Source organism: Protopterus annectens, chromosome 1.part1, assembly GCF_019279795.1.
Source record: "Protopterus annectens isolate FY-2018-M chromosome 1.part1, PAN1.0, whole genome shotgun sequence".
Classification (NCBI taxonomy): domain Eukaryota; kingdom Metazoa; phylum Chordata; order Ceratodontiformes; family Protopteridae; genus Protopterus; species Protopterus annectens.
In genome coordinates, this window is record NC_056726.1 from 191,251,317 (window position 1) to 191,275,852 (window position 24,536).

Here is a 24,536-nt window from a genome sequence, read left to right on the forward strand (position 1 = left end):
TCAAACCAGGTCAGTTGAGGATCTACACAGACAGCCTGACTGTTCTCTGGTATGTAAACAAGCAGGGGGGGGAGGGCAAATCCTAGATCCTGAGAAGGTTAGCTTTACAGATTTGGGAGCTAGCTTTCCAATTTCAGATTTCTTTGCAGGCAGTCTACAGCCCATCCAGTCAGAGCAAATACCCACCACAGGCCCAAGAATGGATGCTTCAGAGGGATGTGTTTCTGGATGTAGCCCACAGTGGGGTATTCCTCGCTTAGACTTATTTGCCTCCCATCTGAACAGACAGCTTCCAACATTTTGTGCCAGGGAGCCTTAACCCCCTGGCATGGAAAGTGGACATCGTGTCAATATCCTGGAATGGGCAGTTTCTGTATGCATCCCCTCCCCTTCAGCTCATTCCAAAAGTCCTGCTGAAGATTCAGCAGGCCAAACCAAAAATCTTGCGGTGACTCCCTATTGACCAAGACATCATTGGCTTCCCCTTTTCCTGCACCTAGCCAAGGGCAGTCATCATAAGTTATCTCAGAGTGGACCTACTCACACAACTCAAGGGCTTTGTCATCCACCCACACTTGGCAACTCTACAGCTGACTTTGTGGGTGATAGAGCCCTGATACCTTTTAGGCACTTATTCTCAGAGGAAGTGCTTCAAGTCCTGCAGGAGGCCAGGAAACCCAATATCAGGAAATCTTAACCATCCAAATGGAAAAGATTTTCGATGTGGTGTCTTTCTTGTAACTGGACCCACTAACACTGGATCTCCCAATGTTTCTTTCATACCTATGTGAGCTGCTCAATACTGGCCTAGCTTATTCATCTGTAAAAGCACATCTGTCAGCCATTTCTGCATGTCTGCCTGCCACCTCCCCTTTAGCTTCTAGATTTGAGGCCAAACAATTCCTCAAAGGCATCCTCCACATTATACCTCTCAGGAGGCCTGTGCTCCCTCCCTGGGACCTAAACTCTGTGCTAGAGAAGGTGACCCTCACACCCTTTGAGCCAACTTCTTCTAGCTCCTTAAAACACTACATCTGGAAAACTGTCTTGCTGCTAACCCTAACTTCTGCCAGAAGCATCTCTGAGCTCCAGGGCCTGATGGCTTCTCCCTCCTTTTTGATCTTTCACAAAGACAAAGTCTCCCTTTGCACCAAAGCCACCTTTATGCCCAAAGTGGTTAATGAATTATCCTTAAACCAGGCTAGTCACCTACCAACCTTTTTCCCTTTTCCCCAAAACAGTAGTGAGAAGATTTTGCACAGACAACTCAGATTGTTACCTTCACAAAACTAAATCTATTAAGAAATCAGACCAGCTGTTTGTCTCATTCCATCTCCGGACTCTGGGACTACCTGTTTCCAAACAAACAATTTCTAACTGGATTTCCAAAACCATTACCTTTTGCTATGCCTACCATGGGAAACCCCCTCCCTGCTCAGTCAAAGCTCACTCCACCAGAGCAGTGGCCTCCTCAGGTGCCTTTCTCAAAGGGCTAGACACCAATTCTATCCGAGAGGCGGCTACCTGGACCACTGTCCACTCCTTTACCAGACTTTACAAACTGGATTCCATCTCCAGATCTATGGGCCATCCTTCATGGCTTACTGGAAAATGTATCTGCTAACTCCATCTCCCTCTCTGCATGAGCTTTGGTACTCACACTCATGTAAAGGATACTGCAACAGATGAATAGATGGACATAGAATAGTTTAAGAACATACCGTAACAATAGATGTCCTTCTCTTCTCTGTTGCAGTATTCTGTCCCACCATCACCTTCCCCACTTCTCATGATTCTTGGATATATTGACTCTCTGTTCCTTGGACTCTCTTCGCTCCTGGGGATTGAGTTTTGAGGATGGTGTGTGTGTGTGTGTGTGTGTACATCACCTTTATGGCCTACATCTGATAGCTGCCTACATGGGACTTACGGCTCACCTTATAGTAGTAAAAGACTTTGGTATACTGGCTGACGTCAGGTCACCTGGGCAGGCATCTCCCTCATGTAAAGAATACTACAACAGAGAAGGGAAGGACATCTATCATTATGGTAAGTTCTTACACAACTATTCTTTATCCTGCAGTATTTTATATTCCCTACTGATTTTCCCCATTTTTAACAGACTCTTCTGTTCTAGATTCAACAAAAACTCAACCTGTGCAGATCTTTCACTTAGAACTCACTTGCCCCTTTTTTCTTTGCCTATACTGTGGTATCAGTCCTTGATAGGGAAGGCAATCTCTAGCCTGCAGTCTAAATGTCTTCTTGGCCTCTTCCCATTCTGCCACCTTTCCTTCTCTAATTATTTGTTTCCAGTACATTGGCTCCTTTGCCAGCTTCCTGACGTAAATTCCAGCTCCTTGTTGCCTATTCTCTGTACCCCTAATTGCAGTCATCTGTATCCTCAGAATCTCCTTTCTCTATTCCCGGGTTAGCCTAGTTCTTAGGATACTTTCTGCTACTGTATGAATATAATATTGTGTGTGATTGTTATTGTTCTCCTTAAGGATCTACATCCAAAATCCCACTCTTTCCTTATTTCTTGAATTTCCTCTGCTTCATCATCATTATCCCTTCCCATGTTGAATTGTAGCTTTCTGCGCATTTTATGTATGAGCCTTAACTGCATAGTGCTGAAATATCTACAAATCAGGTAGTCCCAAACCTCATTGTTCTATTGGAAAGATCAACTTATCAGTCTTGACTCTTGCCCTCCCAGATAAAATTCTTCAAGTCTTTATTAATTTCTATCCACAACTTCTCTGGCTGTAAAAAAATGTGCCTGACCGTTGTATAAAACTAAAAGGAGTAAAATCATTTTACTGCTTGCATCTTGCTGTCCAAATCCATAAGCAAGCGATCCCGTTTTACAGTTTTTGTATTATCTTTTGTTTAGTCTATTCCCACATATCATTAGGTGCCAAAACAACATCCTTTTTAACCCATACTCCTAAATACTTCATTTTATCATGTTCCCGTAAACCATTTCATGGGCAGGTACATACTTCACAGCTATAGCCTTTGTTTTAGCTTCATTAATTTTATATCCCGAAAAAAAGTCTCAGAATATTCCATAGACACGAGATGTCCTTTTCTGGTTTCATCAGGTACAAAATATCATCACCTGCAAATAAAAACAGCTTTTCTTGAATACCATACCAACTGTATTCTTGAATTTCTGAGTCCCTTATTTTCTTTGCCAGTGGTTCAAAATATAATGCAAATAACACAGGGGAAAGAGGACACTACTGTCTGGTTCCTCTGTTCAGGCAGAACTTATCAGAGAGGAACCTTCCCACTTTGATTTTTGTCTCAAGCCCTTCTATGCTCTCCTAATTAACCTTATTATTATTGTCTCAGGAAATGCAAAGGTTTCAATGGCCCTACTCAGAAAATTCCGGCTTACTCTGTTAAAAGCTTTACCTCAGTACCCACAAACATGGTATTTTCTTACATTTTTCTTTCCTTTGGCTCTTCATTGTTCTGTCAATGTTGTCAAATGTTTGCCTTCCCCTCCATAAAACCACACTAATAGATACCTTCAATTTTGTCAACACCTTTGCCATTCTTTTAGCCATTATATACATAAACACTTTATGATCGTGGTTTAAAATTGAAATGAGCCTATATGAAGCTGGATCTGATGGATCTTTGCCATCATTAAGTATTACAGCCACCGCAGCATTTTTCCAAGATGTCGGTGCTTGCCCTCTTTTTAAAACACTGTTAAACCAAACCTTCCAGATCTTTATCACTTTCTTCCCTCTTTGCTTCCAAACTTCCACTGGAATACCATGTGTTCTTGAAGACTTTCCTGCAGATTGGTTATAAATCACCAATTTTGTCTCCTCTCCACCTGTCTTAACTGTTAAATTCTGAGCCTCCTCTATCTCTAACCTTGGCATATTTAAGTTTTCCATAAATATTTCCATTTATGTTTTTTCTTGATTTCCCCACTTCTCTGCTTTATACAAATTTTCATAAAATTTCCAAAATATCCCTAATACCTTTACATGATATCTGGTTATTTATTCTTGTTATTGGCTGCCTAAGTTTGGCAGCAACCCTTTCTCCTTTCTGTTGTATAAGTCATTTTGCCAAACATTTTTGTGCTCTGGAGGTTTTATCAAAAAACGGTTGCTTAACAGCAATATTTCTAAACCAGTGCATATTATCCAGGTACCCCCTTATTTTTCTTTTATCAGTCTGCAGTCACATCTCTTCTAAATAATAATTGTTGCTTCTTAACCAGATCTCTCTTTCTTTTATTTCTGCTCTATTTTTAAACTCCACTTTCATTTTTATCCTACTCACAGGCTATAACTTCTGGAGTATTTTCCATCTTCCCTAATAACTGTGAATAATTAGTACTACCCGTTCATTAAGTTCTTCTCTTTTTACAAGTAGGCAGAGAAGAACCAGTGTTTCATCTTTACTTCATTACCCTGCATTTTTATTTTAGTAATTATTGGCACAAGATCTGATATAGATATTGGATGTGTGTCAAAGTTCTCAATTAAATGCACTTGTTCCTGTGAAATATAATTTCTGTCTAGTCTAACCTAGTTATTGTAACATGAGGAGTAATATGTAAATTCTCTCCATGATTGTACTACTGAATTCACATCTTCCATAAAATATATTTTCATAAACTCCTTCAGAAATCTTCCCTGTTTTATTACATTTTCCCTTCTAGGCCCTCTGGCTGCATCCTGATTGTTGCAAATCAAATTCCATTCATGACATGCAGGTAATATTTACTACCAAAAGCAAATTGTTTCTCCCTAATGTTTTTAAACTCCATAATAGCAGTTGTAGGTGGAATATAAATGCATGCCAGTATAATCTTCATCCCTTGCCAGTCGCCCCTTATTACCACAAGTCTGCCATTTTTATCTTCTGTCACTGTTTGAGCTCCTCTGGCAATTAATATAAGTATTCCTCTTTTCCTTTGTCCCTGATATTCTGCTGAATATCCATCCTGAAATCATTTCTTTATCAAATTCATATTCTGACTTCTTTCCAAATGTGTCTGCTGTAGAATTGCTATTTGCACTCTGCATTTTTTAATATAATTATATATTCTTTCTTTTTTTTATCTATACCTGTGAAGCCATTCATATTCTAAGATAATATGGAAATATGTCATCATTATGATGCAAAGTCATTATAAATTACAGCTTTTTAAATGTCTGTTGCCAGCCTTTGTGATACATGCACCCACTAATGTTTGGGAGGCCAATCCTTTATACATTGTTCCTATCATCAGTATTGGACCTTATATCACATTTTACAAGACTTTTTGTTTTAATGAAACCCCTCAAACAAACGAAAAAAACATATCCCAGAACCTGTTAACTAGATATAAACACACAAAGCTATGCACATCCTCAAATAACAAAACTGAACCCTCCTAATAGGAACAGTTGTCCCAAATTTACAGCTTTAAATATAGACCTTAACTAACCTAAAATTGGGGTTATCCATGCTAAGACACTTGTTATTGCTTTATCGTTTACTTAAACTAATTGGTATTTGTTCTTTTTTTATCTTTATTCCCCCTCCCAGATGTGAAAAACAACTTGCATGCTTTTAGAAAACATTAGCTTTTAGCCTTGAAGAAGTAGAGCATAGGCTTTTTATTGCCTTATAATCAGCTTGCCTCCATGGAAATGTAAGAGAGAAAAATGTGGTCCTCAGCTGCATGCTTTTAAAGGCAAGCTGAAACATGTATTTCTAAAGGAAAACTTTTAATTATAATCAGTTATCTCTTATTTACTTGTTTACACTTAAAATTTAATAGATTAAAACAAGCATCTTAATCCAGATATTAATTTATACAAAAGTAAGAGTAAACAAATCAGCCCTAAATATATTATAATCTGTGTACTTTTGCAGCCCATCCCCCACCTAATCAATCCAGGATTACAGCCTATTAACTTAAACAACCTTTTGTCTAAAGTTTTTCTCTTTTTGCATTATAATACCTACGTTTCTTAATGCTAAAAAGAAAAAAGAAAGTATGTTTACTTTTTATCTTTATCGCATACAAGAATAACTAAAAATGCTTTGCTATATATCATGCAATTTATATCCTGAAAAGTTTTATAGAAATACTCTTTGACAGACTATCTTAGTTATTAAGGTGGAGACTGCATTCTTACAAGAAAACCATTTATTGGGAAAGGTATGCAAAATATGGTTTCATAGATTACACAATTTTAGTAAATCCCCCTTCTGAAGAAAGGAAGAGGGGGAACTACAGTTTTGTGGAATAATAAAGATACTATGCCTAAAGTTGTATTTTTATATAATGACACACAAGGAATGTCTGCAGTGGTATTTATTGAATATCAAAACTGCCTCCTTATGCTAGCCAGTGTGTACTTGATTCCATGACTTGGAGCTAGCTAAGTTCAAATGTATAGTGATAGACGTGCAGCAACTTTATCCGTATTCTAGGTGATTATTTTAATTGTATTGAGATAAAATAAAATCTTATTCTAAAAAGACTTTAGACTGTCATCCATGATTTTGACACACTGGATAACACTATTGAATTTAAAGATTTAGTTGTTTTTTGTGGACATAGATTCATTACTTTTCACTAATGATAATATCTTTGGAACTCAAACATTATTGATAGAATATGTATTTTGACTGATTTGAGTACAGAGATTGATTCATGTAAGTGTTTTATTTTCCATTGTCTATTCACAATGTTCACACTTTTATATTGACTATAAGTTCAGTAGATTAACAATACTGGACGGTTCATTCGTGTGTGGTGAAATATACATAATTTAAAGAGTGGTTCAGTATAGAAATAGGAGATTATCTTCAAGTTAAAATATGACTAAAAGTCCAAAATGAAAAGCTATCTTCTTTTAGATCACAAAATAGCAATAGTTCTAGAAAAGGTAATATTTGACTTATGTGGTATCATCATAAGGCCTGTCTAGATTAGCAAACAGATAAACATTTTGATGAGATCAAATCAAATGATATCTGTTAAAGATTCCAGAAAGTAATTGTAATGCTGAAAATATAAGGCATTATTCATGAATGTTATGTGCCATGGAGCTGGCTTAGTATGCGATTGATTGGCAAACAAACCACTTATGCTTCTTTAAAAAAAAAAAGTATACAGCAGGGTGTAAGACATTGTACATTGTCTGTCTTGTTGTATAGGCATTATACTCCATAAATGGAGAATGCATGCAAATAATGCCATTCATGAAAGGAATGGTAATGAAACACTGGGTCACCCACTAGGGCACCCTGTAATAACCAGATGCATACTGTTATTGGTACTGTACTTGTCAATGCTTCAGTTCCACTCCCCCTGCTAGCGTAACAGCTGAGCTAAAGGGAGTTTACACAGCATCATACACTTTTATTACCTTAACATCCTTAATATGGGAGTGAACTGTTGTCTGATGTATTCACAGCTGACTGTAAATTCTTTAATAATTTATATATAAATATACATTTAAATGTAACTGGAAGTATAAAACAAAATATTAGGCAGTACATTAATTAAAAGGCAGGATAGCATCACTCCTATTATTAACATTTAAAAATATATAACTTATAATTGAAATAAGATACATTTTACATTTAAAATAATTTCAACTCAACAAAAAATTATATTGTCAAACGTCTTAAATATAATTCAAACTCCAACCATAATGCCAAGTAAACCACACATTAAAAATTAAATAACATATTTAGAAATTTCCTTTGATATTCAAATAAATGTAGAATTGATTTTTAACATAATTTTGGATCGTGGGAAAATTGGGAGCTGAGGCTTCCATCTGTAGAATTTTATGATGCAACATCTATATTCAGAATAGTAGCATTTTGGTTGGTTGCAAAGTATGCTAAAAATGGATAGTATTATATATCCATTATGTAACCTTAAAACGTTTAGAATATCAAATCATAAGTGAAGCATTGTAGATAGTAAAATGCTGTTATTAATTAATGATATACATTTGTATATTCCCTTTCCACTGAATTCTAAATGTGTAAATATTATTTAAACCATTTTAAAGAATTTTATCTATAAGTCCAAAACATTAAAGAAATCGGTGGGATATACTGAAAACACTAATGTTATAAAAATGCTAGAACTGGAACATATAATGGTCTTTCTTATTGGTTTAACAGTCTAACGGAAAAACACCATCTTATCAGTTGGTATCCATACAGACTAGATCTTCAAGATTGATTATTAGGTACAAAGCATTAACATTTAATATTGTCAAAGATGCTTAATATAAATAAAACAGAGATAAACAGACACCCATTATTATTTAAATAAATAGATATTCAGGTTTATTTCAACTTTAACAAAGTCAGATAACTTGGGACTTTTAAAATTAGACTGACTGCCCAAACTATACAGACACAGGTGGAGTTAGAATACCAGGTTCAGCTTGAAGTACAAAAAAAAAAGTTTTACTTAGAAAATTCATATGTAGACCTTTCTTTACTAAGCATATAACTGGCAAAATTCATAAGAGATAATAACCACTAACAAAGATGTGCTTAATTTAGACATAATTGTTTAACAAAACCTGTTCTATGACTGGAATATGTTAAAAATTTTAGGGCAAATTTCCAGCATTTTCTCAAACGTTGTGGTTGGACAAGCAGCAATTAATTAACCAGGACCCAGAACGCATGGGTGAAAGGTAGAGAAATTAACCATGTACATAATTTTAGTTCACAGTATCAGTCATACTTTTGTAATGATTTTATTTTTATGTTTTATTTTATTTCATGCATTACCTTAGTATTACTGTCTGTGAATAAATGCATTAGGGTATAGGACTTACCTTCAGGACTTGTATGCTGTATACTTCAATACCTTAATCTCTGAGCCATTTCACATTCACAGTTTATATTAGTGCTGTAAAATATTTTGTCACACAAAATACCTTCTATCCTGCATAACAAAATATAATTATGTACAGAAGGCAAACAGACTAGCCAGGTGATAGAAGACTAAATATAAAGCATCTTCAGCACAGGGGCTGAACAAAACAAAGCAGAAGACAATGTTCAAATCCTTCTCCAGTTCTTCAGGGAGAGCACTGTGATGTCCCCACACTGGGACAGTAATTGAGGAGCCTGAATCCTCACCACTGACACGGGATGTTCCCTTGGAATACAAATGGATACACTCAATATTTCAAAGTGCAGACCTTTCTGAATCGAGCACAGTTTCCCTTAAGAGCACGTAGGGAACACGCTTAGTCCAGGGGCTGGTTCCTCTCTATATCTGTCCAGACCCCCAATAAGACTTCACACTGGCACAGTTCAGAGATGAGTCCTTAGCTGGAGTTCCAAGCTAAGTCCTCCCACACCCTCTCTGTGAAACCAGTGCTTTGTGTCCCTGCTGCAAGCAGCTGTGACACACTCTCTCTTTGAGATTTGAATTGCACACACACACACACACACACACACACACACACACACACACACACACCTGGGAGAGGCTGGCACAGATTCACCTGCTGTGCCCCCTTCTGCCCAGACTATAAGGTAGTTATCACTGCCACTTGAACCCCTGCCAACTACTTTAAGGCTGTCACAAGGGTACCCAATTATACTGAGTGAAATTGGTATTAATGCAGATATAATGTTGACCAAACGGCAAGGCTTTTAATAGTGATTAGTGTTGTCACTAAATAAATATATGCATATATTCTCAAAGCTTAAATATTTTCATAAAAAAGGACCAGCCACAGTGAAAAGTTTAAATTTATTTAATAAATAATAAAAGAGCAAGAAAATACTAAATATCTATTCACAGTAAACACCAGAGTTTCAGTCACAGGCAATATTAAAAATAACAATGATGGGAAGTTTCACACTGTTATAGAAAAACAGTAGCCAATCTCCCTATCTATTCCTGATTAACTAAAAGAATTACTGTTCCTTCTTACTGAATAGAGCAAGGCAGGATGGGTGACTGGTCCTTGTTGTCAGACCCAAGACAGAATGCAGAATGCTACTGAGACTTCAGTCTCCTCTAATGTTAAAACATTGTTTCTGTACAGAATGACATTACGCATGTCTGCTCATTTTACTCTGTTTCCCACACTATCCTCCATCACTAGAAACTACTAAGATTTTTAGCACCTATGTGTTGCCATACACACAGACAGAGCACTGCTCAGATGTGGTGCAGCTGCTGAAAGTCATACCATGTCACTCTTCCTATAGGAGCTACTAACTATTCTTTAGCATAGGCACTGCATCTCTGGCTCTATTCACAACTGTGAGATAACATCTTTATGGCTTAACCCATAAAGTAATTTAATTTCAAGAATATTTTGCAAAGTCAGGTTGGATTAAGATTAACCTCTTTACTTCTAGTGCACGCTGTTACAATGTATGTGTTTAAACAATTACAATAATGCATGTACATTTCTTTTCCTTCCAACAGGGTGCACTGTTGATACATTTTAACACAAGCAAACCTTACAAATACATTTTCAGCACAAATCTGTAAAATCAGTTTGATATACAAATAACATATAATTATTTGCAAAATTCCAGCTAGCTGTGGTGGCATATGTTACAAATCTACTGCTCTATTTCTCCTGGCATGGCTGGCAGTGCCTCCTATCGCCACACATCTCACACTGTAAAGATTCAAGCTAGTTTTTCAAGTGCCCCTTGAGAGGCATTGCTTGAGAGGAATGAGCCTATCTGGGAATACATTATCCCTTACCCTGTCGTGAGATCCCATCTGCCTTGGCATCATTGACCCCTCTACAATGCTGCATTGTCGTATCTTATGCCTGCAACCCTAGGCTCCACCATAATAACTTGTGATTTTGCTGCCTGGCTCACTGTAGCCAGAGATTCCTCTCAGACTCCTCCTGCCTCCAACTGCAAGTACTGAGCACAAAGGCCTCCCTATCATGATAGCATGGTACAATTTATGCCCCTGCCTCCTAACTAGCAGTTCTTCTATATAGTTAACATCACTGACCTTCCTTACCACTTTGAAGGGTCTCTTCCAAGCTGCCTGTAGCTTATTTTGTCTGACAGAAATGAGAACCATCACCTGTTGCCCCACAGCATACTCTCTGGCTTGAGCATTCTTTTGATACCAGATATTTCTTTGCTGTTGGACTCCTGCCAGGTTGTCCTCAGCCAAGCCCATTAGTTCACTGAGCCTTGTCCTGAGGTTTAGGACATATGGCACAACAGACTCCTTCAAATCTAAAGGTCCCCTTACCCTGTGCCCATACAGCAACTCAAAGGGTGAAACTTGTGGATTCCTGGGGTACCTCTCTGTAAGCAAACAGCAGATGTGGCAAATATTGCCTTGCCTCTATGGACATATATATGCTACATGGCCCCACAGGTTACATGTAACCCTTGATCCTGGCTGTGTACCTGAACTAGTGGCTTCCCCTGTTACTGGCAAACTGTTTTGGGGTGGTTTAGGCTTCCCATTGTTGGTTCCCTTATATCCATGTGCAGCACTAGGTATCCCTTTCTTGTGCAGTGATGACCCGCTTGCTAAGTAGACAGCCCCCTTTTTCCCCAGCTCATCTGTAGAGTTGTACTCTGTCTGCCAACCAGATTCTCATGTCCTCAGGCAAAGTGCTAAGGGTTTGTTCCCTTACCAAAAGGTCTACGAGCTCTTCAGAAGTGGTGACCTGACACCCACTCACCCATCTATGAAAGTAAGTCCTTAACTCAGCAGTATAATCACACACACTTTCATCTGCCTTGCATTTATGCTCACAAAACTTTTTTCTCTAAGATTCAGGTGTTAACTTAAAACATTCAAGTACACATTTCTTGACTTTGTCATAGTTTAAACAATCCATATCAGACAGTTTAGAAACTGTAGTTATAGTTTTACCGTTCAGCATTGTACTGTTTGCATACCCTTTCAAATATATGAATAAAATTATCAAAATTATCACCCTCTGTAAACTGTGGAAGAAATTTACTGACCTTTATTGCTTCTGGGGTACGGTTATTCCCTTCCCCATTACCTCCATGACCCTGGCAAAGAATCAACATCTCCCTCTAATGTTGAAGCTGCTTCTCATTTTCTTCAGCCTCCAAATGCCGCTGTCCCTCTGCTGATTCTAATTCCACCTGTTTTGCTTGGCTCAGTCTGATGATTCTAGTTCCAAACATTTGGCCTCCAGTTCAAGTCTGTTTAACTCCATCTGGACTTTTAAGTTTTCTGACGAAAAGGTGAACTTTCCTGTTTCTGAGGGCTGCAAATTCCCATCACCAGACTGGTTATACCCCTGGTTGCTGGTCTGTGTTGTAGCTGTGATTAAGGCTGAAATCTTTTCCTCTTTAGTCAGGTTGGCATACACCAGTCCTTTGGCATCGCACACCTTGGCCAACTGGTTCTTTGTCAGCTTGCCATCATTCTCTGCTGACATTTTTCCCTGTTCTCCCTGACTAAACTAAACTAACAAAAAAATAAATAAATAAAAACTGTTGTGATATGGAACTCTGAATGTTCACCATGTGACTGCTGAGAGAATGCACACCTTTAGTGACCATTCCTTACAGGCTGCAGAAGTTCAATATCCACTCCACTGCTCATCAATTCTTATCATACCAGACGTTTTTCTGCTGTTGGCCTCCTGCCAGGTTCTTCTGGGCCAGGCCCATGAACTCCCCTGTGTTTTGTCCCGTGGTTTAAGACATATGCCACAACAGACTCCTTGTAGGATTCACACACACCCATCCACTCATCACAAATCAAATCTAAATGTCCCCTCACCTATGCCCATATAGCAACTGGAAGGGTGAAACATTGATTCCTATGGTACTTGTCTGTAAGCAAACAGCAGCTGAGGCAAATATTTGTTCCACTCTCTCTTAAACTGGTCTGTAAATGCCTATAGCATGGTCTTTGGTGTAGAGTTTAACCTCTTCACAAGCACACTTAATGACTTCTATTACAAGAGGTAAACAGTCAGTAAGAACTGTAATTAAAAGGACGAATAAAATGATAAAAGAGATTAAAAGTGTCCCATTCTGAGAAAATGCTGGTGCACATGTATAATGTGTTTCACTGAAGTTAGGTTATCTTCTTGAAGACAAAAGCAGGCATCAGAAGGCTGCCACCTACAATCACTAGGTCCATACAAGTGCCAGTCAGTGCTAATGTTTCTTCACCATTGCAAGATCAAAGAAATCCAACTTCCTTCATACATACCTGTCAGACCTCTGTAATTTTGCTTCATAATTTCAATGTGTCTTGTAAATATGGGATGTTGTGACAAAACAGGAAGATGTAGTCATTAAATAATTTAAGCTATTACATTTAAACTTCCTGTTCTTCACAAAAAAATGCATGTAATATAAATCATCTTTGTTTGTCAACTGAGTGAATAATGTCAGTCTTTTACATGTGTTCCTGATGATTTTTTTTTTAAGACAAGAAAGATCAAAAGCTATGCCTCCATGTCAGCCTTGGACTTGCTTATATTGATGTGCGACTGGAATGGAATTACTAGAGCAGGCTGGCTATTTGAATTCATAATTTCATTATAAATTGTATACTTATAGTCACCGTCATCCTGTAAACCACTTGTCCACATGAGAATGGGGGAGGGGGCAGCAAGGGGAACAGGGTGGGTCATCTTTTCGTATCCCCAGCAACAATCTCAAATTCATCTTCTGAGACCCCCCCCCCAGGTTTTCCAAGAAAAGTCAAGAAATGTCCCTCCAAGATGTCCTTTGTCTGCCCCATAACCTCCTGCCAGAGGGCAGTATACCTCCTGTGAGAGGTGCACAGGGTTTTTCCTTACATGGTGCCAAAACCTTCTCAGCGTGGAAGAGCAGTAGTCTTACTCCATTGTTGTTCTAGGTTCGCAAGCTCTCTTCTGTATTAGGGAAAGTGAACACGAGTACCTAGCAAATGAACGTGATTTCTGCTGCTTGTATGTGGGATCTCACCCTTAAATCTACTACCAAATCCTCATGAACATTGTTGAAAATGGGCACATAGACTGACCAGGAAATTGAAAATTATATTCTCTGAATTCACCACCACAGTCTGGTAAAATGCCTGTAGTTCCACTGCTATTGTTCTGTTCCTCTGGTCCCCTCTACTGTTATTTGTGAACAAGACTTAAAGATACCTGGATACCTCCATATGGAGAGAGCAAGTCACACTTTTTCTGAACAGAACCATGATCTTTGATTTGGAGGTACGGATATTCTTCCCATTTTCTTAATGCTTATCCATGGATCCAATACATATTTGAGATCACAGTCCCTTGAAGCTAGGAAGACAATATCATCTTCATCTGCAAACAGCAGAGAAGCAACCCTGATATTCCCAAACCGGATACTTTCTAGAATATGCCTTTACATTGACATCCTGTCAGAATGTCATCACTGTAAAGTTGTGAGCATCTTGTAATAGCAGTTAGACTTGGAGAAGGTGAGTCCCTCTTCCTTTATGTTTGGATGATCTCAGATATTATATGTGCATATTTATATGTGTTTGTGCTCATGCATGTTTGTATTTATATATACATACATACATATATATAAGCACTCACAATAGAGGCACTAAATACAGGCAGTTCATAATGTATTCACATCAAAATACAGACACTCAAAATGCAAATAAAAGCACCCAAACCTACATTAAATAAAAAAGCAGGCCCAAAACCCTACTTCTGTGATCAGTTTACACTAAAAATACACTAACATAAAGAAGTAAACCATATCAATGCAATAGGACTTAGTTTGTCTAAGTAGTAATAGTGTTACAGAACGGGCTTTCCTAAGGTAATGTATGGGATTAGGGGCAAGGGTAAGATTTGAGTTAGTGAACATTAATGTCTGTTGGCACTGACCCTATCTCTGCCTCTACCTCTAAATGGAATCCTGCATTTCACCTGAGAATGACCCTTTCCATAACACTAACACTGCACAAGACAGGCTCAGGCATACCCAACACTAAAGCTGTCCCCTTACTCTAACCCTAACCCACTGACACTTGCACAAACACACTCTACACTAATACCAACCCATTCCTCTGTTTCATTCTGACCTGTCTACTTTCTGATACTGCTGTACTGAATATCTATATTCTTAATTGTCTACATTCTGAATGATAAATATATAGTTTGGGGGTTGCAGGTGGGCTTGCCCCCTGCAAAAAAAATATTTTTGTGTTGTGTAACATTTGGTATGTCAACCTCTCAAGGTTTTAGATGTTTGGGGGTCAAATAATCACGTGTCTATTAAACAGGGTGTTATTGTTCATAGTAATAAAGGTGTAGCCTTTATCCTATCAGGCAAATGATTTTACTAAATATTTATTTGTTAAGACTGTTATGCACTTGAAGCTATCCCTGTGTTTGCAAAAGCATTTCTCTGTACTACTGCTGTCATCTGTGGTTAGCTCTCTGCCATAGTGGCAAGATGTCTGCCTGTGTTAGTGACTCAAAGTTCACTAGATACTTAGATGTTAGAAGGCTAGCTGAATGAATGAGACTGACTGGTTGTCAGATGTTTGAGGAGAATGTGGGTTAAACTGCTTTGGTGATGCCACCTGTCTCCCTCTCCTCCTACTGCACTTGAGGATGAGCAAGTTCTTGTATAGCTGGAAAAAAAATCTCTTTACAGGAATTTACAGGAATCTGAGTGGAAGCCTTTAGGAGCATATATATGTAAAGCAGCATCTCCAGATCCATATATTACTTGTATGTCTTCGGTGATACAGGCTACTTGGTAAAAACATCTCTGAAAACAGAATACATGACTGCTGCTCTCTCTCTGTTTGTACCTCACTTTCTCCCACAGCAGAAGCTTCTGTCTATCCTATGAGATGTAAATTCTTACTGGAAAAGGATGCTGTACCTGGCAGGTGGTCATTCTAGGCTGGACTGCAGCAAGTAGGTACAGGAAAAAAAAAGCAGGCAGTCTATAGGGCATGAGGTTAGGGAAACATTGTTAAATGAATTGGTGATTAAGATTCATAAAATAAGGTTATTGTATCAGTTAGACAGTAGTTGACTATATATGGTACTGTGTTTTCAAAATTACATTTTATTAATATTTTGCAGCTGGAACTCCTGCCTTTCAAAGTGATGCATTTAGATTAGGGGATACTTCCAGTAGCCTAATCGTTTTTCATCTCTTTCAGTCTGTAGCCAAAACTGGTAGACTTCTGATTAGTCATGAAGCCCCGATTACTGGAGGGTTTGCTGCTGAAATCAGTACAGTGGTACAGGTAAGCAAGCATCGTAAAAGTTGGCTTAGTTTTGTATTATTTTATAAAAACAAAATGGAACACTGACAAAAATAAATGCAAGAAGTTCATTTCCCGGTGGTGTAAACCAGTATTCTGCTAAGATGAGTGTGCATTGATCATGGCAAATTATGATTAGAATCTGGATAACTTTTCTTCTTAAACTGTAGTTTCTTGTGTTTGTTTTTATATAGAAAAAAATAGCTATGTTTTGTTACAAAGTTCGTTAACATTACCAGTATGAAGTCGTTTATCATTTGGCACTGTAGCATTTGTTCTGTTCTTCATATGAAGAGAAATATGTTGATAACTAGTTGGTTTCCATGCTTTTCCTGGTTGCTTTGGTAGTTGTCTTAGCAATATGCAACCCATTAAGTCCATTAGAGTCTATAGCAATTACATCTCAAAAAAAAAGTTAGGAGAACTGCAAGTGTGATTTCTACTGCCACTTTTAATATGGTGATTTTCCAAAGACACATCTAGTTGATACGTACAAGAATCAAAGTATGTAGTAATACATAAATCATTGTATGTTTGCCTGATATGTAGTAACTACCCTAAAAAATGCCATATATTGCATTGCATGTGATGTAAGATTCCAACTTGAACTGTGACTTGTCACACCAATGCTACATGGACATTAATAAGTGGAACGTAGCTGTAATGTTTTTCATTAGCAGAGGTGTGCATCTGTGGAACATGTATAGAGGCTACTCAGTGCATACTTTAGATGTTCTGACACATCAGATTGGGCTCTACACTGCTTTCCCGACAAGGTTAGCAAGATTTTTCTAATGCATGCTGCACTGTATAACATAATTGACATGAGGCTGTCGGAATGTGCTGTGTCCACACATCTGTTCCCACTCCAGCCATCAGCACCACAGCAACCTTTGGCTACAAGTGAGAGTGATAGCAGTAATCAGTGATGAAGGATGAAGAGAAACAGCCCATCCCCCCAAGTACGTGCTGAATCCAAGACAGGTAAGCACTGGAAAAGCGGCAATGTCTGGAATAAACCTATGTATCGTGACAGCAGCACTCATATGGCAGAGCCACACACAACATAATAATACATACAGTATAATACTTGCCACAGTGAAAACAGCACAGACTCTGAAGTGCAGTACATGTTCCAGTCACATTGTGTATATTACATTACCACACAGAATACCAGTAGGAAAGATTTGGCCTGGTTAACCGCCATCATTTGTATAGGTGACATAGGACACATCACCCAGTGGTAAACAAGCACACAGGGATGCTCATCGTGTTTCACTGTTGCAGTCATTACTCTTGGGTTATCCTGCTGGCAAGCTACCCGCAGTCGGCCTGAATTCCAAAGTCCTGATCCGGCGTCGGTTGCTGTCGCCTCTTCCCTGACGTCAGTGCGCCAGGGGTATAAAAGATGCAGCCGACGCCATTTTCTTCAGTCTTTCTTGCCGCGCAGTGTCCGAAGCAAAAGCAGTTCGCAAGTGCTGGTTGGCCAATTCCTGAGATTTTCGAAATAGAATTTCAGATCCGAAGTCTTCAATAAAGCTAAATACCCTATTGGGGAAACTTTTTCTTGCTCCAGACCGATGTCAGCAAAAGTTAACAATTGTATTTCTTGTGGGAAGCAAATACCTCATAAGGATTTTCATTCTTACTGTATTCCTTGCCTAGGCCCAGACCACGACATTGCTATTTGTCGGTTTTGTGCTAGATTCAACCAACGCACTATTAAGCATCGGTTCGATTTTGCTTTACATTACTTTGGCCGAAGGTTTAACTATATAATGCCGTTGGAACAACTGACGACCGGAGTTCATAAAAAGCGCAAGGACAAAGAAAAGGACAGGCATCTGAGGTCCAAAACCGACGATGAAGCCTCTTCTAGGATTCTTTTGCAGCCCCTGACACCCGCTACCTCAGAGCCACAGGCCGCCTCCGACTCCCACGTGGAGAAAACTAGGCCTCTGGAAACTCAAGGTATTGGGCCTTCGGAAACTATTCCCTCAGATGGGTCAGGAGCCGCTGAGCAGACATCGGCTTCTGAGGGTGTTTTCAAACCTACACAGCTTGCTATCAAGACCACTTCAGCAGCCAAGGCAAAGTCTAAAACTCCTTTAAAGACAAAGAAACAAGTACAGCATTCTCCTGGACAGTCATCCATGCCAAAGAAACAGATGCTTAAAAATGGGGCCGAGGACCTAATTACTTTGATCAGGGGTTCCCATCCCCCTCCTGATAAAAGGCCTAGGCAAGACAGTGACTATGACTCCTCTGACCAGGTTTCTATTTTCTCTGATTCCTCTTCAGAACAGGGATATTCTGTTCCTCCCTATGAGGACTCTGATGCTGAAGAATCTATCCCTTCAGCCTCTCCTTCTGAGGATTACTCTTTTGGGAAACCCTGCACACCATGAGGGAGCATTTCCATTGGGAGAGCCAGGATTATTCAGAAAACAAGAAAAGGCTCAGAGACTTTCTTTTACTGCCTCAACACAGCCCCCTTGCTATCCCACCGGTATTAGATATTGTTGATGATGTATTTTCTGGATCCAGTTTGTCTCCTGATTCTCTACCCCCTGCACTAGTTAAGCCAGATAGGTATTACAGGGTCCCAGATTCTCATAAATTTCTTTATAAAAACCCTGCTGCTGACCCAGAAACAATTTCTCCGGGTCCCAAAGGGGTCAAGGCTTCCACTGCAAAAAACCCTGTTCCCTCTGATAGGGATTCTAGAGCACTGGACAGATGGGGGAAAAAAGTTTACACCTCTGCTACTTTAGCTGTAAGGGCTTTAAACTGCCAGTTTCACATGCTTAAATATCAACAATACCTAATGTCTTTGCTAAAACAGAAAATGCTTACAAGATCAGAATGTCTTGAAAATAAGGAAATGCAGGACTTATTGCATGCAGCTGAACAAATGGGAAAGCATACTTTGCAATGTGGTTTTGACTCATTAGAGGGTTCTGTCATTCGAAGGCATGCTTGGTTAAAAGAACAAAGTTTACCTGATCATGTTAAAGCAAAATTATTGAATGCTCCATTACAGCATGATACTTTGTTTAGTGTTAAGGCAGAAGAGGTGTTAAAGAAAATGGAGGATAAAGCAAAATCAATGCAGACAGTAAAGGATTTCTTACAGGTTCAGCCACTCAGATTTAGCAGGAACTGGCCTTCTAAAAATTGGTCCTTTCCAGTGTCAGGCAGGCCACAAAGAGGAAGATACAGAAGCCCAAGAGGCAGATCTCAGCCCCAAGGCTCATACAGACCTAAACAATGAGGTGCTTCAGCCCCCAAAGGCGTAGAAGACAAATCACAACCTTATAGGAAACAGTCCCAATGACTTTCCTCTACCAGTGCCAAGCACTTACCTTTTGGCAGCACCCTTAGGGGGAAAACTATCACTTTTCTCACAAAATTGGCACATGATCACCCAGGACAAATGGGTACTGAATATTGTTTCTCAGGGTTACAGGTTCCATTTTCACACCCTACCAAGGCCAAAAGGTATGCCAGACCTGCCACACAATCAATGCGCAGAGGCACAAAAACAAATTTCTGCTCTCATGGACATGAGGCTATTCAAAAAGTACCACAGCAAGAGCAGGGGCAAGGATTTTACTCAAGACTTTTCTTGGTACCCAGAAAGGGCAAATCTTGGAGACCAGTACTGGACATGTCTACTCGAAATACTTTCCTGGACGTTCCAAAATTCAAAATGTTGACACTGCAGCAACTTCTACCCATGCTGGGCAAGAAGGCTTGGCTAGTTACTTTGGACCTCAAAGAGGCATACCTGCATGTCCCAATCAGACAATTTTGCAGAAGATACCTCAGATTCATAGCTGGCTCAATCCATTACCAATTCTCTGCACTGCCCTTTGGATTATCTACTGCGCCCAGGGTCTTCACAAAATGTCTGGCATCAATAATTGCATTTTGCAGACAAAAAGGAATTCAAATATATCCCTACTTGGATGACTGGCTTATTCAAGCAGAGAGCAAGGACATTCTACTAAAGCATCTGGCATTTGTAAACAGATTACTAATTTGCCTAGGGTACACAGTAAACGAAAAGAAATCAAAACTAGTGCCCTCTCAAGAGATAACATTCCTGGGTGCAAGCTTATATACAACTGCCCAGATGGCTTATCTCACGCCAGACAAACAAAGGCAACTGACTCATTACTTTCAAATGATGGTAACAAAGACCCAGCTACCTGCAAGAAAAATTCTGCAGGCTTTGTGCTACATGGCATCCTGCTAATTCCATATGCAAGACTGCATATGAGGAAGCTACAGTGGTATCTAAAAAGTGTTTGGACTCAACATGGCCACAGCCTGGAAACAATAATTACTCTCATTTCCTGCCTGCAACAAGAGTTTCGATGGTGGGCACTGGCCTGTCACCACAACAAGGGACAGCCTTTCACATTACCCACAGCCAGGCAGACACTAACAACAGATGCATTGGATTATGCCTGGGAGCACACATGGCGGGAAAATGTATACAGGGCACGTGGCCCACAGACCAACTGCATCTTTATATCAGTCAAAAAGAGATGCTAGCTGTACAGAATGCCCTGACAGCCTTCAAGGATCTACTACATCCAGGACAACTATTGCTAAAGACGGACAATACTACAGTCATGTTGTACATAAACAAGTAAGGGAGCACACATTCCTACCCCCTCTGCAGACAAGCCATGACTTTGTGGAGCACAGCACTGACCTATCAAATACATCTGCAGGCACAATTCCTGCCTGGAAAGAAAAATACTCTGGCAGATGAACTAAGCAGAAACCTCATAGACCCTCACGAGTGGAAACTAAATCCACAAGTCTTCCACATGATAACAAAGAAATGGGGATGCCCAGACATAGATCTTTTTGCCTCCCCTCACAACTGCCAACTACAGAGATTCTGCACAAGGACTTATCACAAACAAGCATGGAAAGTGGATGCGCTATCATTCAGCTGGAAAACCCTAACAGTTTATGCCTATCCACCACTGCCTCTCCTCCCCAAGGTACTCTTAAAAGTCAGACAAGAGAAGCCAAAAATGATTCTGATTGCCCCAGACCGGCCACGCCAGCACTGGTACCCAATCCTAAAGAGCTTGTCTCAAGGGCCAGCCTAGACTTTACCTCAAATTCCTCATCTTCTGACCCAACAAAACAATCAGATCCTGCACAGCCAACTCAGAACCTTAAATCTGGCTGCATGGCGAATAATATAGCCACTCAGTGCACACCTCTCTCTAAAGCAGTTATGGATGTCATTTTGGAAGCCAGGAGGCCCAGCACCAGGAAATCTTATGCAGAAAAATGGAAGAGATTCTGTGCTTGGAACCAGGTACAAGGACTTGAACCGCTTGTTCCAAATATTCCTCAGATTTTACAATACCTAACTGAGATGCTGGACAAAGGCCTATCTTTCTCATCAATTAAGATCCATGCCTCTGCCATTTCAGCTCATTATAATACAGAACCTCCTATTTTCTCTCATCCACTGCTAAGACAGTACCTCAGAGGGGCAAAAAACATAAGACCCCCAAGGAGAGCACCGATGCCTACCTGGGGCCTCAACTTTGTCTTGGAAAAGCTCACACTGCCTCCTTTTGAGCCAGCCAATACAGCTGAGATAAAACTCTTATCATGGAAAACTGCTCTGCTCCTAGCAATAACTTCAGGAAGAAGTTTCAGAGTTACAGGCATTAATGGCAGTGGAACCTTTTATCATTTTTCATCTGGGCAGAGTTTCTCTAAGGACAAACCCAACATTTATGCCAAAGGTAGTATCCAGTGTGGCGCTTAACCAAACCATTAATTTACCAACTTTTTATCCAAATCCCCAGAATAAAGGGGAGAGACTTCTGCACTCTTTGGACATACACAGGCAGCTACGCTTCTACTTGGACAAAACAAAAGCTTTCAGAAAAACTGAGCAACTTTTTGTGGCATACGCTGCAGGATCACAAGGAAAGGCTATTTCAAAGCAGACTATTTCAAAATGGATAGGACACTGCATTCATTTCTGCTATGCACAGCATGGCAAATCAGTGCCTAAGAATATTAGGCCACATTCTACCAGGGCAGCAGCCTTTTTCAGAGGAGTACCAACCAAGGAAATTTTGGAGGCTGCAACTTGGAGTTCAGTGCACACTTTTACCAAGCACTACCACTTACCTCTTTACTCTAAATCCAGAGCAGGCTTTGCCACTGCAGTTCTGCAGGGCCTCATAGCCACTCCTAATCCTATTAAGACCCAGCCGCCCAACCTCAGCTTTGGGATTCAACCCAAGATTAATGACTGCAACAGTGAAACACGATGAATATAGTGCAGTTTTGTACCTACCATAAATGTAGATGTTCGAGTGTATTCACTGTTGTAGTCCAGGTTACCCTCCCTCCATCCCCCTATCATTGCTGGGACTTATCTACACTTCTCTATTCTATACAACCTATGTGGTGTATTTGCTTGTAGAAGAAGGGAATGTTTATGTTAGTGCATGCATTTTTATTTGCAAACATTTTTAGCCTACCCTTTTGGGGGCACCTGACATCTGGGGCAAGAAAAACTGAAGAAAATGTTGTCGGCTGTATCTTTTATACCCCTGGCGCACTGATGTCACGGAAGAGGTGACAGCAACCGATGCTGGACCAGGACTTTGGAATTCAGGCCGACTGCGGGTAGCCTGCCAGCAGGATAACCCAAGAGTAATGACTGCAACAGTGAATACACTCGAACATCTACATTTATGGTAGGTACACAACTGTACTTTATTATACCTTGTCAGAAACAACTGTATAAATAAAAATCCATTGTGGATGCAGTTGGATTTCTAATGCATTTTTGGTTGAGTTATGGCATTCATATCTGATGACACATATCTGATCTGAATGATTTTCATTTTTTTTTTTTTTTTAATGTGGTAGCTTCACAACTAAGGTATTCTATGGCAGCCGGTACCCATGATAGTCCTCATCTTGTGCAAACTGAGGATAACTTGCACATCTCTACTGGCATCTGTGCATATTTGTGCATCATCTTGTAATGTACCTGCCTGCTGATTTGCTTGTGATTCAGAGAAGGGGAGTTATGTGCTCTTTTCTTGCTTTTTAAGGCATTAAACAGATATATTTATGTTACTGTTACAGGTGTCAGGTTCCAGCTGCATATAGGGATAGTGTGATGATGCCATCATATATGTACTAATGATGCTTTTTTCGGGTCTATATTAGATACTCGAAGTTACTGAACTTCGAATACGATATGATCGACACCATATCATCGAAGTCCAGTAACATTGAATATCTAATAAAAACATTAGATAAAGTAAAAAAACAGAACTAATAATTGTCCTAAGAAGGAGGGCAAGCCCCCCTGCACCCCCCACACCCCCTGCTACTTAAATATTCCAACTCCGAGACTGCACTACACTGAAGTAAATAGAAATCTCCTCTTACAGAGATTTCCATTTACCTCTTCAATGTTCTGCGGTTTCGCTGTTTACGTGCCGACAATATCAGATTCGACACTGTGATCATTTGAGATTCTGATATAGACCCCATTTTTCTTGGGGTGGTGAACCCCATCTGTATTGCAAACAGTTGTAGTCCGTAGGAATGAAATGAGTAAGGATGGTGGTTAGTCTCTTCATTATTTACATACATTTAATGGTATCAGTTGTCTAATTATTGGTGCTTGTATGGGCACACTATCACTCTTGTATGTTTCTTCCAAATCAACCTCATTATATTTGGGGATATGAGTATCTTTAGCTGTGTATGTTGTCATGCTTATGCTCTACTTTGGTGGTGTTTTACTTTTACATCTGCAGATATGTCACTACCTATTCAGTACAGATGGCTTGTAATAGAAAAATGAGCATCAGCATGCATTCTAGTAGGACTCCTTTGAAGCGTTCTTTATACATGCATGTGCTTTGCCCTGTATACAGTCACTTGCACTGTTTTCTTTTGCTTTCTACATTAACAGCTCAACAGAGTTGGTGCACTACTTGGTTTCATTGCATTTTGTTGTTTGCAGAAGGCTATCTTCTTTCTGCCTTATAAACATTGTCTTTACATACTGTGCATCTGACTCCATAACAAGTAGGATTTTTGCTGCAGAGCAACACAGGTTTCTGTATCCTACCTCAGTATTTTTGTTGTGCTTAATTATAGTTATACTGCCTTCATTACAACATCTGCAGGACCTTGCTCTAGTAGCTCTCCTACCTGCATGTAGCTGAGCCAT

The 24,536-nt window shown here is 39.6% G+C and overlaps 1 protein-coding gene across 2 annotated transcripts in view; it reads left to right on the forward strand.

Moving 5' to 3' along the window:
* BCKDHB (branched chain keto acid dehydrogenase E1 subunit beta) overlaps window positions 1-24,536 on the forward strand; it is a 2,914,018-nt gene that overhangs the window by 2,001,254 nt on the left and 888,228 nt on the right. For both annotated transcript variants that reach the window (XM_044074074.1, XM_044074065.1), the window contains exon 9: window positions 16,175-16,261. In XM_044074074.1, the coding sequence (XP_043930009.1) occupies window positions 16,175-16,261 (87 nt within the window). The remainder of the gene's footprint in view (window positions 1-16,174; window positions 16,262-24,536) is intronic.